Source organism: Seriola dumerili, unplaced genomic scaffold (assembly GCF_002260705.1).
Source record: "Seriola dumerili isolate Sdu_G_001 unplaced genomic scaffold, Sdu_1.0 BDQW01000236.1, whole genome shotgun sequence".
Lineage (NCBI taxonomy): Eukaryota > Metazoa > Chordata > Actinopteri > Carangiformes > Carangidae > Seriola > Seriola dumerili.
This window is the reverse complement of record NW_019174491.1, coordinates 52,698-66,060: the sequence shown is the minus strand read 5'-3', so window position 1 is coordinate 66,060 and position 13,363 is coordinate 52,698. Positions and strand designations below refer to the sequence as shown.

Genomic DNA, 13,363 nt, shown 5'->3' with positions numbered 1-13,363 from the left:
TCTATTCAACATCTTTATCTCTGGGACTATTTTATCTGTCACTCCACTGTGGACTGATACAGAGTGTGACACACTGTTTGTGTCACTGATGTGATGATGTCATCAATGAGGGACACTCCCACTACATCACTGTAGCACACCTTACATGGCGGCCATGTTCTCCTGTGGTGCAGTTACATTTCGTTGATTATAATGTTGGGAACCACTGATGTAAAGTAATAATGCAAAAAGCTTTTCTTGGCTAACATATGTCTGAGCAAGCTAAAAAATGAAAATGATAAAAAATATAAAATGTGGTTAAAAATGTATGAAAATCAAAAAGTTAAAAACTTATTTACTATTTCAGAGATAATGAAGATTAATATTTGATCTCCCGATGAGCGTCCAGGTGATCGTCAGGTGGATCTCTGTGGTTTCCCTCATCAGATGTCAGTGCTGCAAACAGAGCGCGCATTCAGATCAGCTGATCATAACGCAGACCACTCAGAGTCTCTCATCTTAGTGAGTCTATATTGTTGACTCCACCCACATCCCACAGACTCCTCCCACTCACATGGCCTCTAGCCTTGAGCTCAGCAGACCTGCTCCCCTTCATGAGCAAGCCTCACACCACGAACAAACACTGCTGTGAGGTCTGAGGGCATTTTCTTGATTTCTACATTATTTCTTAAATTCACTTTTTAATGGTCCTTGCATGTAACATAACAGAAGAGTGTTTTAAATCACAAGTCTCAGAACAAGCTCCGCTCTTTCTATAACGAGGCAGCAAAAACATGTGAAAACAAACCTTTACTGATGGAGATGAATTGTTTTGGTGCTTGAAATGGATTTACTAAAGTCTATAGCTTCATAAAAATAGTGCAACATGAAATTAAAATAAAAAAGTAAAATAGTAGATGTTAGTAGGTGTTGTCATCACTTTCTTCCACCTCTCAACAAATAATGTTTGGATGGTAATTTAAGAAATCAGACACGTCTATAGTGGTGAGATCTACTGAGTATTATTCTAGTTTGAACATATTTGATGTGGGAACAACCTGTCGCACATTAAATAGGATCATGTGATAATATGTCTTCTACCACTAAAGGGATGGGAGGGTGAACTTCCATCCATTTTCACCTGCTTGTCAGGTGACAGTTCCTTTAGTGATGTGTCCACATACTGTTGTTTAAGCCCTTGAGTTTTGTTGAGCTTGATTGTTACTTTCTTCTTCAGGTGTTCTCCCAGAAGCGGGGTATGAAGGTATGATCACATGATCCTGTTAAAGGTGTGACAGGTTGTGGCTGTCAGACAGTGGACACATCTGTCTGCAGAGTTTGGATTCATTGATCTGTAACTGCTGTAAAAAGTAAAGCAAACCTTGGCATCCAATATAAACCTTCCAACTGTGTTACCCTGCTGTTCCAGTGGCTTAGGGTTAGGGTCTGTTTTTGTTGGTAGCTGACCAATAAAGAAACAAGTCCACATTCTTTCCATATGTCAAATTTATTGTTTTCACATTGACACATATGTCACACAGAGAAATGTTCTTTAATGCAAAACAATAAAGTAGAAGCCACCTACACGTGATACTGTATGAAGTAAGTGATGGTGGGAAGTGTGACAACACTAGTGTGCAGTAAGTCAAACAGGTGTTAAGGAGAGTCTTTAACGAGCGCACAGTTTAAACGACTGGAAGCTTCAAAATCCTTCAAAACAAAGATGACCTCACAGTCCTTCAGATCTTCAGGTTTAGCTTTACCCTTAAATACTGCCGTTATGTTGAATGTTTCATAGGGGGGTATAAGCACCTCTTCCTCCACAGGTCCAAGTATTGAATAATGCTTCAGGTAAGCTCCTAAACAGGTTGTAATTTTAAAGCAGGTCTTTGAACCAAATGTTATCAGGTTTGTTTTTAGAGAAGTGGAGGTAAAGGAACCAAACCGAATTATATTTCCAACCTGACCAGTAAATTGCATCCTGCATCTTCTATAAGTTGTGCGACAGTGATGGTTGTTATTCAGGGTCTGTATGGCAGTTGTGAGCCAGAAATGTAAATAACGGTATTGGAAGGTGCTTTTATAGATGCACCTGTTTTTCCTAACTGCCTGATTAAACTCTTTATAAGTCTCGTTTGAGGTGTAAACACAGATTGCTTTCATGTGATTTTCAGTCAGAGCCTCGTCTCCTTTGTCAGGAGTCTTCTTCGAACACTCCAACACTTTTGAATCTTCTACATATTTCTTTTATTTCTTGCATTTCCTTCATTTTGTCGGTGCAGCCAGAGTACGTCATCAACAGCATCTTCAACCATGTCGAGTTCTACAGTCTGAAGAAGAGACAGATGATGTTATATGTGTTGTGATCTACAACTTACATCTATAACATAAGGAGGAAATGCTGTTCATGTACATACAAGTCACAAACACATTGATCCTGAACGCATCAGTCAAATATTCACACACAACCTGTTTGTTTTCCTCCTAAATATCTGATCTCACAGTCCAACCTCATGCTTCTGTTCAGACTCACAGATCCTGGTTCTGGTTTAACACCTGAACCGCCATCTTTATAAACCTGGACCAAAGAGCTGCTGTTGACTGAACCAGTGGTTCTCAAACGTTTTCACATCATGGACTTTAAACTGACACAAATTATCATTATTATTAATTTAAAGTTGTTTTTGGCTTGTGTTTTTCATTTGACAGGAAACAGGACAGAGACGGGGAATGACAAGCAGCAGAGAGTCCGACTGTCCAGGGGTCGATCCGGGGACTCGGCTGTAAAAGAGTTTTATCACAGACAGTGTTTACACCCAGGACCAAAACAGTCACATTCTGTGATGCTTATGGATGGAAATATAGTGACAGGGATCCCCAGGAACCCCCTCAAGAACCCCCTCAAGAACCCCTTTGAGAACCACTAGTCTAAACCACAGACAGGTCTCTGGATGTGAAACTGGTCTCTGTCCTGACAGTCCTACATCCACCCTGACCTGAAACATTATCCAGTCCAGATTACTGTTGTGACCACAACAGTTTAGAAATATTAACGTCATTTCTAGGAAGCAGGGTTTCAGGGTTTCTGGGTTTCAGGGTTTCAGCCACCAGTGTTTCTGGTGCTGAGCTGAGACCTAACTTGACTCCCTGGACTAAAACCAAGTTTGATGTTTTTGTCAGACTGTGGTTCTCACCCTCACTGGGTCCATGAGCAGCATCCAGCACAGGAGCAGACAAACTGGAGCGTGGATCAGTGTGTCACCACCCATCACTGCAGGTAAAACAGCTCCAACACCTACACACACATGAAGAAGTGTGACGTCAACAGTGCCCTGCATCACACTGCTGCCGTGTCACTAATAAACACATGTGAAGCTCGTCTTCTAGTAAAGAGTTTAAAACATGCACAAAACTCAGAAATCAACTCACCAGTCGTCATGTGGAGAAGTGATCCCAGGTCTCTGGTTCCTCTACAGGGACTCACACCTATTTATCTGTGCTCCGAAGCCACACCTCGTCACAGGAATCAGACCAGTGATCTGACTGTTACAGTCCCTTCTGCCTATCTATACATTTCACCATTGTAGCCTGCACACAGTAAAACTCCATTTGCATTTCAGAGCCATGAAAAGACCTTTAATGGAACGTAGAATTATTTCCATAACTGTCTAAGTTCATATCATCATGTAAAACACACACCCTGTTGAGTGGCAGTCAGACCACAGCACAGTACACCACAGGCCCCAAAACTGCCCCAAAACTGCCCCGGGTCCAGGAGGCAGGTGGTGGGAGAATGTAAATGGACTTATATAGAGCTTTTCTAGTCTCACTGACTTTAAAGCTCCTGCCACTGTATGTCCATGGAGAGAATAACATTTACCTTGAAAAACAAGAGGCTTACGAGGAGATTTGGAAACAATTTAATAAATTCATAGAAGATAGAGACGAGAGGAGACACTTATCAGAACAGTGGACACCTCATCTTTACTTTGTTAGAGGCACAGTTGAAGTTTATGTCTGACTGTGTCTCATCCTTCATGTTGATTTTGGTTTTAAACACAAGGGAGAGAGAGAACGAGTGTGTGTTTTTGGGTGGGGGGGTGGGGGGTGTATGTTGTGTAATATGTTGTATAATAATACTAATGGCTGTAAAATAAAATGAAAATTCAATAAAGACATTGTTCAAAAAAACAAAAACAAACAGTACCTGCCACATCCACAGACTCATACCGCACACACACACTGAGGGAACAGCCGTCAGTGTCTTGCCCAAGGACACTTCAACATGCAGTCCAGAGGAGCCGGGAATCAAACCACCCACCTTCTAATTGGTCAGAGACCCTCTCTACCTCCAGCCGCTGGTTTGGCTTATCCCACCACCTGCCTCCTGGACCCGGGGCAGTTTTGGGGCAGTTTTGGGGCCTGTGGCGTACTGTGCTGTGGTCTGACTGCCACTCAACAAGGTGTGTTCATGTGTCCAGTGACACCTGTCAGCGCGGTACAGGTGTATACAGGAAGTAAATAGTCAAGTCCATTGCGTGTCACTGTGTCTGTATATGTTGTGTTTTATATTTTCCCGCGTCCAGCCTGCTGTAAACGTGTTACAGTAATATCAGGGACCAGAAGGTGGGAAGCACTTCGGTTTCTGACTGAGGAGTTTCCGGTGGTGTGTGCTTTTACTGTGACAGTCTCGGAGCGGATGTGTGGTTGTGGACCTGTCGGTCCTCCCCGGTGGAGCCAGGGCGGTTCTCAGTTAGCGGAGGCCGCGGACCGGGCGACATGTCTGCGTACAGCCGGGAGATCCTGCAGGCCACCCGCCTGCTGTGCGACAGCAGAGGCGCCATGCAGCTGCTGCAGCTGCACCGGAAGCTGCTGCAGCGCTGCGACATAACCGAAGAAGAGTTCATACACATCATGGAGGGGTGCTCCCGCTTCCTGCTGGTCCGCGGCCCGGCGGGGGACGCGGGGCGGCGGCCGGAGGACTGCACGGTGGTGGCTCAGACGTCCCTGCGGCTGTGCAGGAGCTACGGGCGGGAGGAGCCGTGCGGGGGGGAGGGGGTGTGCGAACAGCTGCACCTCTGTAGGTTCTTCGTCTACGGAACCTGCAGGTTCGGCAAAGGCAGGTGAGCCGAGTCCAGACCCGGGTCTATGACAGCGGCGGAGGGATACTGTCTGTTAGTTTCCTCCGCTCATACCTGCCAGGAGCTCGACTCCGTTTTCCTCCAGGCTTCCGTAGTGACAACAGTAAACAGGTGAAGTACCGGTCACACTTATTAAACACCTGATTATCTCTGGGACTACTTTATCTCTTCCTCCGCTGCGGACTGATACACACTTTCTGCAGCAGTGAAGAGAAACGAAACTTAAGGAAACTGAAGTTGATGATGATGATGGTGATGAGGAGGAGGAGGAGGAGGAGCCCTGTCTCTTCCTCTGGTTGTGACGACATCTTGATAAAAAGTATCAAATAACAAAAACAAACATTTGTCGTCAGACGTCACGTTGACGTCACCATCTGATTTACAGAGAAATGAAACTAACGTAGGAAGTGAAAGTGAAGCTTGTCTGTTACTGATGAATTATCCAATCGATACGTTATTGATCCTCAGACTCATTGATCACAGTGTTGAAGAGTTAAACAGCTGAGTGGTTCAACTGAAAACAAACAGTAAAGACTAGTAAGTGGACCTTGAGTCAAGGTTGTTTTGAAGTAAACAACAGTGTGTTGATGGTGAGGGAACATGTAGCCGCACCCTGACGTCACACAGACAGACTTCAGACCCTCCTTCTCTCACCCTCCTTCATGGGGGGGGGCTGTGGGACAGATATTGTGATTAAATCAATATTTATCTAAAAGATGATAAAGATGATCTTACACACAGCCGTCATGAAGGTGTAGGTGTGTGGGCGGAGACATGGGCCTCATCACATTCATGGCAGTGATCTTGTGAAAGGAAAATTATCAATTGAATAAATAAAAACTCACTCCCGTGCTTCTTTGGCCACATTTAGTTTTAGTTATTGTCTTAATCTAATTATAATCTTATTTTTCCACAATTTAATTTTCAAATATCAGGTCAGATAAAAAGAACAGGTCCTATTTTCTCAGGTACACAGCGCCATGTTCATTCCAAAACACAATGTAACTTTTCATCATGTGTGCGTGAAAATGCACACGTCATATGACACATATGTCATATGACACACATGTCATGTGACACATGTCAAATGTCTGATGTAATTTCTGACTTGTCCTTTGGAAACAACACAGAACTAGTAGTATGAACTGTCAGTATGTCTGTGGCGTTTCGTCATCATGGACTCAAAGTGACGTCTGGGGGTGTGGTTTGTAAGTCTGCATCGATGCGGACTCGGTGTTGGAGGCTTTATAAGCCACTCCCACTTCAGGGTCGTTACTGAGCAACATGTGGCGGAGCTTCACTGTGTGTAGGGGCCGGACTGGAATTGGGTCACTGAGTCTGAATTCATTTGATACTCAAAGCAGTTTAGTTCTATCGTAAACCGGACTATGGTGCAATGAATTCTGGGTAAATTAAGACTTTTTTCACTATAAACAAAATGGCCAACTTTCAGACACAACCTCAGTCTTCATGTTAGTGACTAACATCAGACTGATGAGCAGAATGAAGACTGGACCAACACTAGACCAGTCTGACACACCTGACTACAGTCCAGGCTGAAGTGTCTGTGTGACTCTGACCTCAGATCAGCTGTTCTCTCCACAGGAAACCCTGTAAGTTCTCCCACGACGTCCAATCAGATCACAACTATCATTTACTGAGAGACTGCACGCTGCAGGAGCTGAGAGAGGACGAGCTGTTCCTGCTGCTGCTGCAGAACGACCCCGCCCTGCTGCCAGAGGTCACACACCTGACACACACCTGACACACACCTGAAACACCTGACACACCTTGTGACCCTGTTTCCTGTTTTAACATGTGTGGACATCTCCTGTTTCACGTTGTTTACTGTTTCACCTTGTTACCTGTCTCACCCTGTCTCATCTGGACGTGTGTGGACATCTTCTGGTCTCAGGTGTGTCTGCACTATAACAAAGGCTCTGGTCCTCACGGCTGCTGCACCTTCCAGAACACCTGCACCAAAGTTCACCTGTGCCAGCACTTCGTTCAGGGCGACTGTCTGTTCGGACTCAAGTGTAAACGACAACACGCCATCGATGACCACGGCCGCCACCTGCTGGAGGAGAGAGGACTGAGCGGGGACATCATCCAGGATCTGCCCTTCATCTACAGGAACATCCACCACCTCGCCGCCGCCGCTGCCACTGCTGCCACCGCCACCTCGCCCTCAGGTGAGTATCACACACCTCCTCTTCAATGACATCATGACCTCTATTGACCACTCCTCTTCTTCATCTGTTAAAAGCTGTAGATCAGTGACACAGACCATATATATATATATATATATATATACACATACATATATATGTAGTATGTTGTGCACAGATTGTGTTGTTTGTTGTGAGTCTTGATATTTGTTTGTTTGTTTGTTTGTCTGTCAGAGAATCGAGTCCCTGACCCTCAGACTGACGAGACGGACATCTGTCTGCACTTCATCAGAAACAGCTGCAGGTTCCACAGTGAGTCCACTTCATGGGTTCTACTGTGACCTCACTGACAGGAAACAAACCTGATCCACAGGGGAAGCTCCGCCCCTCAGCTTCAGTTCACTGTGAATCCACTAGAGGGCAGCAAAGAGTTTCAGACTGATGTTCAACAGGTTCAACACTCACTGCTGCACAAACCTCCGACTGCACCGTGGTCACGTTCAACTGTTACACTTAGATAATATGTACTGACCACTGTGATGTCATAGTGATGTCACATCTTCATGTGACTCATCATTCAAGGATTTCTACAATAATTTGATTCTGTTTTCATCAGTATCAGAATTTATTTCTTTTGTTGTTGTTTAGTTTGAATGTGTGATGTCACTTCAGTTAAAACAGCTGTTTCTTTGATGGAGTCTGGTTCAGTTTTCATGTTCAGTTCTTGTGACCGTAGACGAGTGTCGCCGCGTTCACTTCCACCTGCCCTACAAGTGGGAGGTGCTCGATGGCAACACCTGGATGGACCTGCAGCACATGGAGGACATCGAGCGAGATTTCTGCGACCCATCTAAGACACAGAGGTCAGAGGTCATGCTCCCTCCCCACCTGTGTTTGGGTTTGAGGTCAGTCTGTTGAGGCAGCAGCTGAAACTTTTCTCTTTGTGTTTGTAGCTCTGGCGATCGGCCCGTCGACTTCTTGACGATGACTCACAAGTCGCGTCGAGTTCGCCGTCTCTCCACCGTTTCCTCGGTTACAAAGCCGCCACACTACATGCTGACCACAGGGTGGCTGTGGTACTACAAGGGGGACCAGGGGACGTGGGTAGAGTATGGAGAGCCGGTGAGTCAGACCACTGGGGGAAGGGGCCCAGAGGTCTGGGGCCTGGTTCTAATGATCTGGGTCGTGGTTCCAGAGATCTGGGGACTGGGCCCAGAGACCTGGGGACTGGGTCTGGGGCTTGGTTCTAGAGGTCTGGGTCGTGGTTCCAGAGATCTGGAGCCTGGTTCTAGAGGTCTGGTAACTAGCTACAGTGAGAGAAGAAGCCCAGGAGCTCCAGATAGTACTGGGATCAGAATGCTAGTGTGTTAGCATGCTAACCCCTCTGTCTATGCACACTTTCCTCAGGACGACAAGAACCGCACCACATCAGTGACGTCCAGGACTCTGGAGGAGGTGTACCTGTCTGCCAGGACTCCTGAGGTCAAAGTGGTGAAAGGACAGAGAGAGTATGTCATCAGCTTCAAAGGTACGACCTCTGACACCTCCATCACAGGCGGAGCCAAGTGTTTCACAAGTCACACTTAAGTCTTAAAAAGGTCAAGACAGGTGAGTCTCAGATCCAGTTCCAAACCATGACACAAAGTACAGGTGGGTCCGACCCAAATCAACACCAACCTTTAAACCCTGTGTTTCCATTTCCACACTGACAAACAGTTTGTTTACAGAAGTAATTAAATCTTTAATCATGTTTGTTTATTAGTTTTAAATAAAGTAAATTTCTGATCTGAATGTTTCCATGTCGACCAGCAGCTGATAAATCTACATTCTTCTTCTTCTTTGCTTTAGCTCTGACACTTCCTGTCTCCCTCCCCTCAGACATGTACCAGAGGAACCTCAAACACAACACCAAGAGGAAAGTCCGGCGCCGTCCTCGCTTCGTCTCTGTGGCCGAGGTGAAGAAACAGGCTCAGTAGAAAAACCAAAAACTGATGTGGTCCAGTCTGACCTGGACTGGACTGAGACCTGAACCTGTGCCTTAACTCAGTCCAACATCTGGATTATCTTCTCTGTCGCTGACTTCATATCTGTTACACGGACGAGTCTGGAGACCTGATGAAGACCGTCAGCGGTCTGATGGTCTGTCGGTCTGTCTCAGACATTCATCATCTCCAGAGGATGAACCTTCATCACTCCACTATGATCATTTATGTAAATATGAAAAATCATGAAAAACAATATCAGTAAATAATGTTTTTTACAGTCTAAACATGGAGGAGACCAGGTCCTTCGCTGGAGGTTTATGTGTGTGATTAGAAGAGTCACTGGGGTTTTGAATGATGTTCTGGATCCACTTCAGTAGAAACAGAGACTCTGTCAGAAGCTTCAATAAAACCCGTTTGGACATTAAATGAATGTTTGTTTTCTATGTGACAAATGAGGATTTAAATGTTTATATTATATTCATAATAATAATGTACATTATATATAAAACAGAAAAACTATAACATGGAGAGAACAATGTTTTCTTTGCAGTAACAGTCAGTTTGTTTGTTTGTTTGTTTGTTTCCATGACAACAAGCTCAGCTGTCCGGGTGTGGGCCTCCTGTGTTCCTTATCACCTGTCTGTTCATCATGTGGCACTGAAGCAGGTTTCAGGTCCAGTTCATCAGAGTGTAACTGAACCTGACCTGGGATCAGTCTGGACTCATGTTAGTATGAGGGTCCTGACAGGACTGAGGTCAGCAGCCTCCTCGCATCAGGCTCTGACTTCAGATTTAAGACGTGGATTTAAATCCGGGTCTCAGGTTCTGTTCAGATCAGGTCTTCTCACTGACGGACTGGTTTCTGCAGACTGAGAGACGGATCTCCTCAGTCTGTCTCGGATCTTTCAGCTGAAGTCTGGGCTCTGATCCTGCAAACCTGATCCGGGTTCAGCTGAAGTCTCTGTGTGCGGGGAGGAGGAAAACAAGATGTCGTTTGAATTGTAGATTTGGATCAAATGAGGCGGAGCCGGATCAGACTGGTACCAATACCGGACGTGCCCCGAATCTGACGGATCCGGGAACAGCACGGACGGATCCGGATCCCCCTGCAAAGGAGGTCTGTCCGTTGTGAGGAGGTGAAGAAGACTGCGGACAGAGGGAGGAAGGTGTGATTCTGCAGGGACTCTCCGCCTCCACCTTCCCAGCGCAGGGAGCGCGCCGCGCGGCTGTGGAGAGGTGTGACGCGCCCGAACTGCATCTCCAGGATGGCAGGTAGGTCTCCTCCGACTGGGGGTAAAACACTTAACGTTAGCACGGCTCGGCTCGGCTCGCTCTCAATGAAAAGCTTTCGTTTAAATCGTCGGTAATAAGGAGGCGGCGTGGCGGCAGCCGCGGGTCTGATCCGCATCGCCGCTGCTCGCTGTCGGTTTTAGCGGCATGGAGGCTCCAGCTGCGGCTGTCCGCTGCTCACCGCTGCTTCCTCGGATCAGAGAGAAGGGAGGAGGCTCCAGACCTCTCGTCGGTGCAGACCACGTCAAAGCGGAGACGGACCGGTAATCAGGGCAACTGTAACCGGGGGACGGAGCCTGTAGAGCGGCAATGGAGCAGCCGTCCTCACGCTGACAGATGAGGCACAGGCCGCGGTTATCTGTCCGATAATGGAGTCAGCGTCAGAGCGGACCGAGCCGAGCCAAGCCGTGCGGGTCTAGCAGGGTGGCATGGAAACAGTACTACTAGATCCGGAGCAGGGCCCGAGCAGTGCCAGGGACATGAACCAGTGATCCAGTGATGGGAGTCAGGACGGGCCTGCACCTCACTGCTGGATCCTGGATCAGGGGATCCACAGACCACCAGCCTGTGGGTGGGGGCCCCCCAGAAAAAGTGAAAGTCTGCAGGGACCAGTCCAGAACCTGGTCCTCTGCTGCCCGGATCTTGGGTCCAGTTGAGACATTGCTGACTCAGTTTTAAATAATCAATAAATTCTGATTGATTATAGATTAACCTACTCAACAGAATGTGGAGGAAATAAAATAAAATCTTTAAAGATTAACTAACTATTGATTCTTTATCAATTAATTACCTATTGATTAATTGATTAATTTACAAAGTGATGAGAGTCTGACCTTTAACCTGTTCAGGTGTGTCAGGGCTGAGACCTCCTGACAGTCTGACCTGTCGCTGACCCGTCTCTCTGTTCAGGTCCTCCTGATGGGCCCTCGGTGCTCTGTACCGGGATCAGACCAGCGGCCCTCTGAGGACGATGGACCCTGTGATCCCGCCGGACCCCGGCACCAGGACCAGGACCAGGACCAGGACCAGGATGGACCCCAGAACCTCAGCATGCAGGCGAACACTCGGTGTGATCCTGCTGGTGACTGGCATGCTGGTTTCCATGGTGACAAGTTCACCTGCTGCAGGTAAGACGTTTTTCTGTTTTCTAAAGGAGCAGTCCACAGATCTGAGTCCAGTCTCTGTAGATCTGGATCTGTCTCAGTATCCGTCAGAGGAGGGGAAGCTCTCTGAAGATCATGTAAGTTATTTATTGACAGTATCAGTTCCTGTAGGTCTGGGTCCTGTAGGTCTGGGTCCTGTAGGTCTGGGTCCTGTAGGTCTCAGTCCTGTAGGTCTGGTTTCTTTAGGTCTGGGTCCTGTAGGTCTGGGTCCTGTAGGTCTCAGTCCTGTAGGTCTGGTTCCTGTAGGTCTGGTTTCTCTAGGTCTGGGTCCTGTAGGTCTGAGTCCTCTAGGTCTGGTTCCTCTGGGTCTGGTTCCTGTAGGTCTGGTTTCTCTAGGTCTGGTTCCTCTAGGTCTGGTTCCTGTAGGTCTGGTTTCTCTAGGTCTGGGTTCTGTAGGTCTGTGTCCTCTAGGTCTGGTTCCTGTAGGTCTGGTTCCTGTAGATCTGGTTCGTCTAGGTCTGGTCCGTCTAGGTCTGGGTCCTGTAGGTCTGGTTCCTCTAGGTCTGGGTCCTGTAGGTCTGGTTCGTCTAGGTCTGGGTCCTGTAGGTCTGGTTCCTCTAGGTCTGGGTCCTGTAGGTCTCAGTCCTGTAGGTCTGGTTCCTCTAGGTCTGGGTCCTGTAGGTCTGGGTCCTGTAGGTCTGGTTCGTCTAGGTCTGGGTCCTCTAGGTCTGGTCCTGTAGGTCTGGTGTCTTTAGGTCTGGGTCCTGTAGGTCTGGTTCCTCTAGGTCTGGTCCTGTAGGTCTGGTTCCTCTAGGTCTGGTTCCTCTAGGTCTGGGTCCTGTAGGTCTGGGTACTGTAGGTCTGGGTCCTGTAGGTCTCAGTCCTGTAGGTCTGGTTTCTTTGGGTCTGGGTCCTCTAGGTCTCAGTCCTGTAGGTCTGGTTTCTTTAGGTCTGGGTCCTGTAGGTCTGGGTCCTGTAGGTCTGGGTCCTCTAGGTCTGGGTCCTCTAGGTCTCAGTCCTGTAGGTCTGGTTCCTGTAGGTCTCAGTCCTGTAGGTCTGGTTTCTTTAGGTCTGGGTCCTGTAGGTCTGGTTTCTTTAAGGTCTGGTCTGTAGGGTTCCTGTAGGTCTGGGTCCTGTAGGTCTGTGGTCTGTCCTTAGCCTGGGGGTGGGTCCTTGTAGGTCTGGTTCCTCTTAGGTCTGGGTCCTGTAGGTCTCAGTCCTCTGTAGGCTGGTTCCCCTGTAGGTCTTGGTCCTGTAGGTCTGGTTTCTTTAGGTCTGGGTCCTGTAGGTCTGGGTCCTGTAGGTTTGGTTCGCGTCCAGGTTTGGACTAGTTCAAAGTCTTCCACAACAAACAGGTGGACAAACTAAAAAGCTAATTTCACCAAATTTATGCAAGAGGTCTGGAGGACAGGTGATGAGCTGCTGACCCTTGACCTTTGTTATACCTGTAGGAAACAGGAAGTGAAATGTCCTTATAAGGAAGTTTGGAATGTCTGTGATTCTTGGCTGAAACAGGAAATCTTATTCTCAGTCTTTATCCTCCTTCATGTTTCTCCCACTGATACTGAGTCACACACACACACACACACACACACACACACACACACACACACACACACACACACACACACACACACTGTCTTTCTACATTCGTGGGGACCTGTCATTGACATAATGAATTCCCTGACCTAAACTCT

The 13,363-nt window shown here is 47.2% G+C and overlaps 1 protein-coding gene and 1 long non-coding RNA gene across 4 annotated transcripts; one reads left to right on the top strand and one right to left on the bottom strand.

Annotated features, from left to right (window-relative positions):
- Positions 1-2,137: 2,137 nt before the first annotated feature.
- Positions 2,138-3,437, bottom strand: LOC111229519. Its single transcript, XR_002665406.1, has 3 exons — positions 3,409-3,437; positions 3,174-3,274; positions 2,138-2,309 (listed from the first exon to the last, which is right to left on the bottom strand). It is a non-coding gene; the product is annotated as an uncharacterized LOC111229519 (long non-coding RNA).
- Positions 3,438-4,700: 1,263 nt separating this feature from the next.
- On the top strand, positions 4,701-9,745 carry LOC111229528 (poly [ADP-ribose] polymerase 12-like). Of its 3 annotated transcripts, none has more exons than XM_022755871.1 (8): positions 4,701-5,102; positions 6,711-6,861; positions 7,036-7,312; positions 7,523-7,600; positions 8,025-8,151; positions 8,242-8,410; positions 8,696-8,816; positions 9,167-9,745. In XM_022755871.1, exons 1-8 carry the CDS (start codon positions 4,759-4,761, stop codon positions 9,262-9,264), a joined length of 1,365 nt encoding a protein of 454 aa, XP_022611592.1. In that variant the 5' UTR covers positions 4,701-4,758; the 3' UTR covers positions 9,265-9,745. The 3 variants fall into 3 exon arrangements, with proteins under 3 accessions (XP_022611592.1, XP_022611593.1, XP_022611594.1); XM_022755872.1 differs by having other exon boundaries at positions 6,726-6,861; positions 9,167-9,744; XM_022755873.1 differs by having other exon boundaries at positions 5,023-5,231; positions 6,726-6,861; positions 9,167-9,743.
- The last annotated feature ends 3,618 nt before the right edge of the window (positions 9,746-13,363 follow it).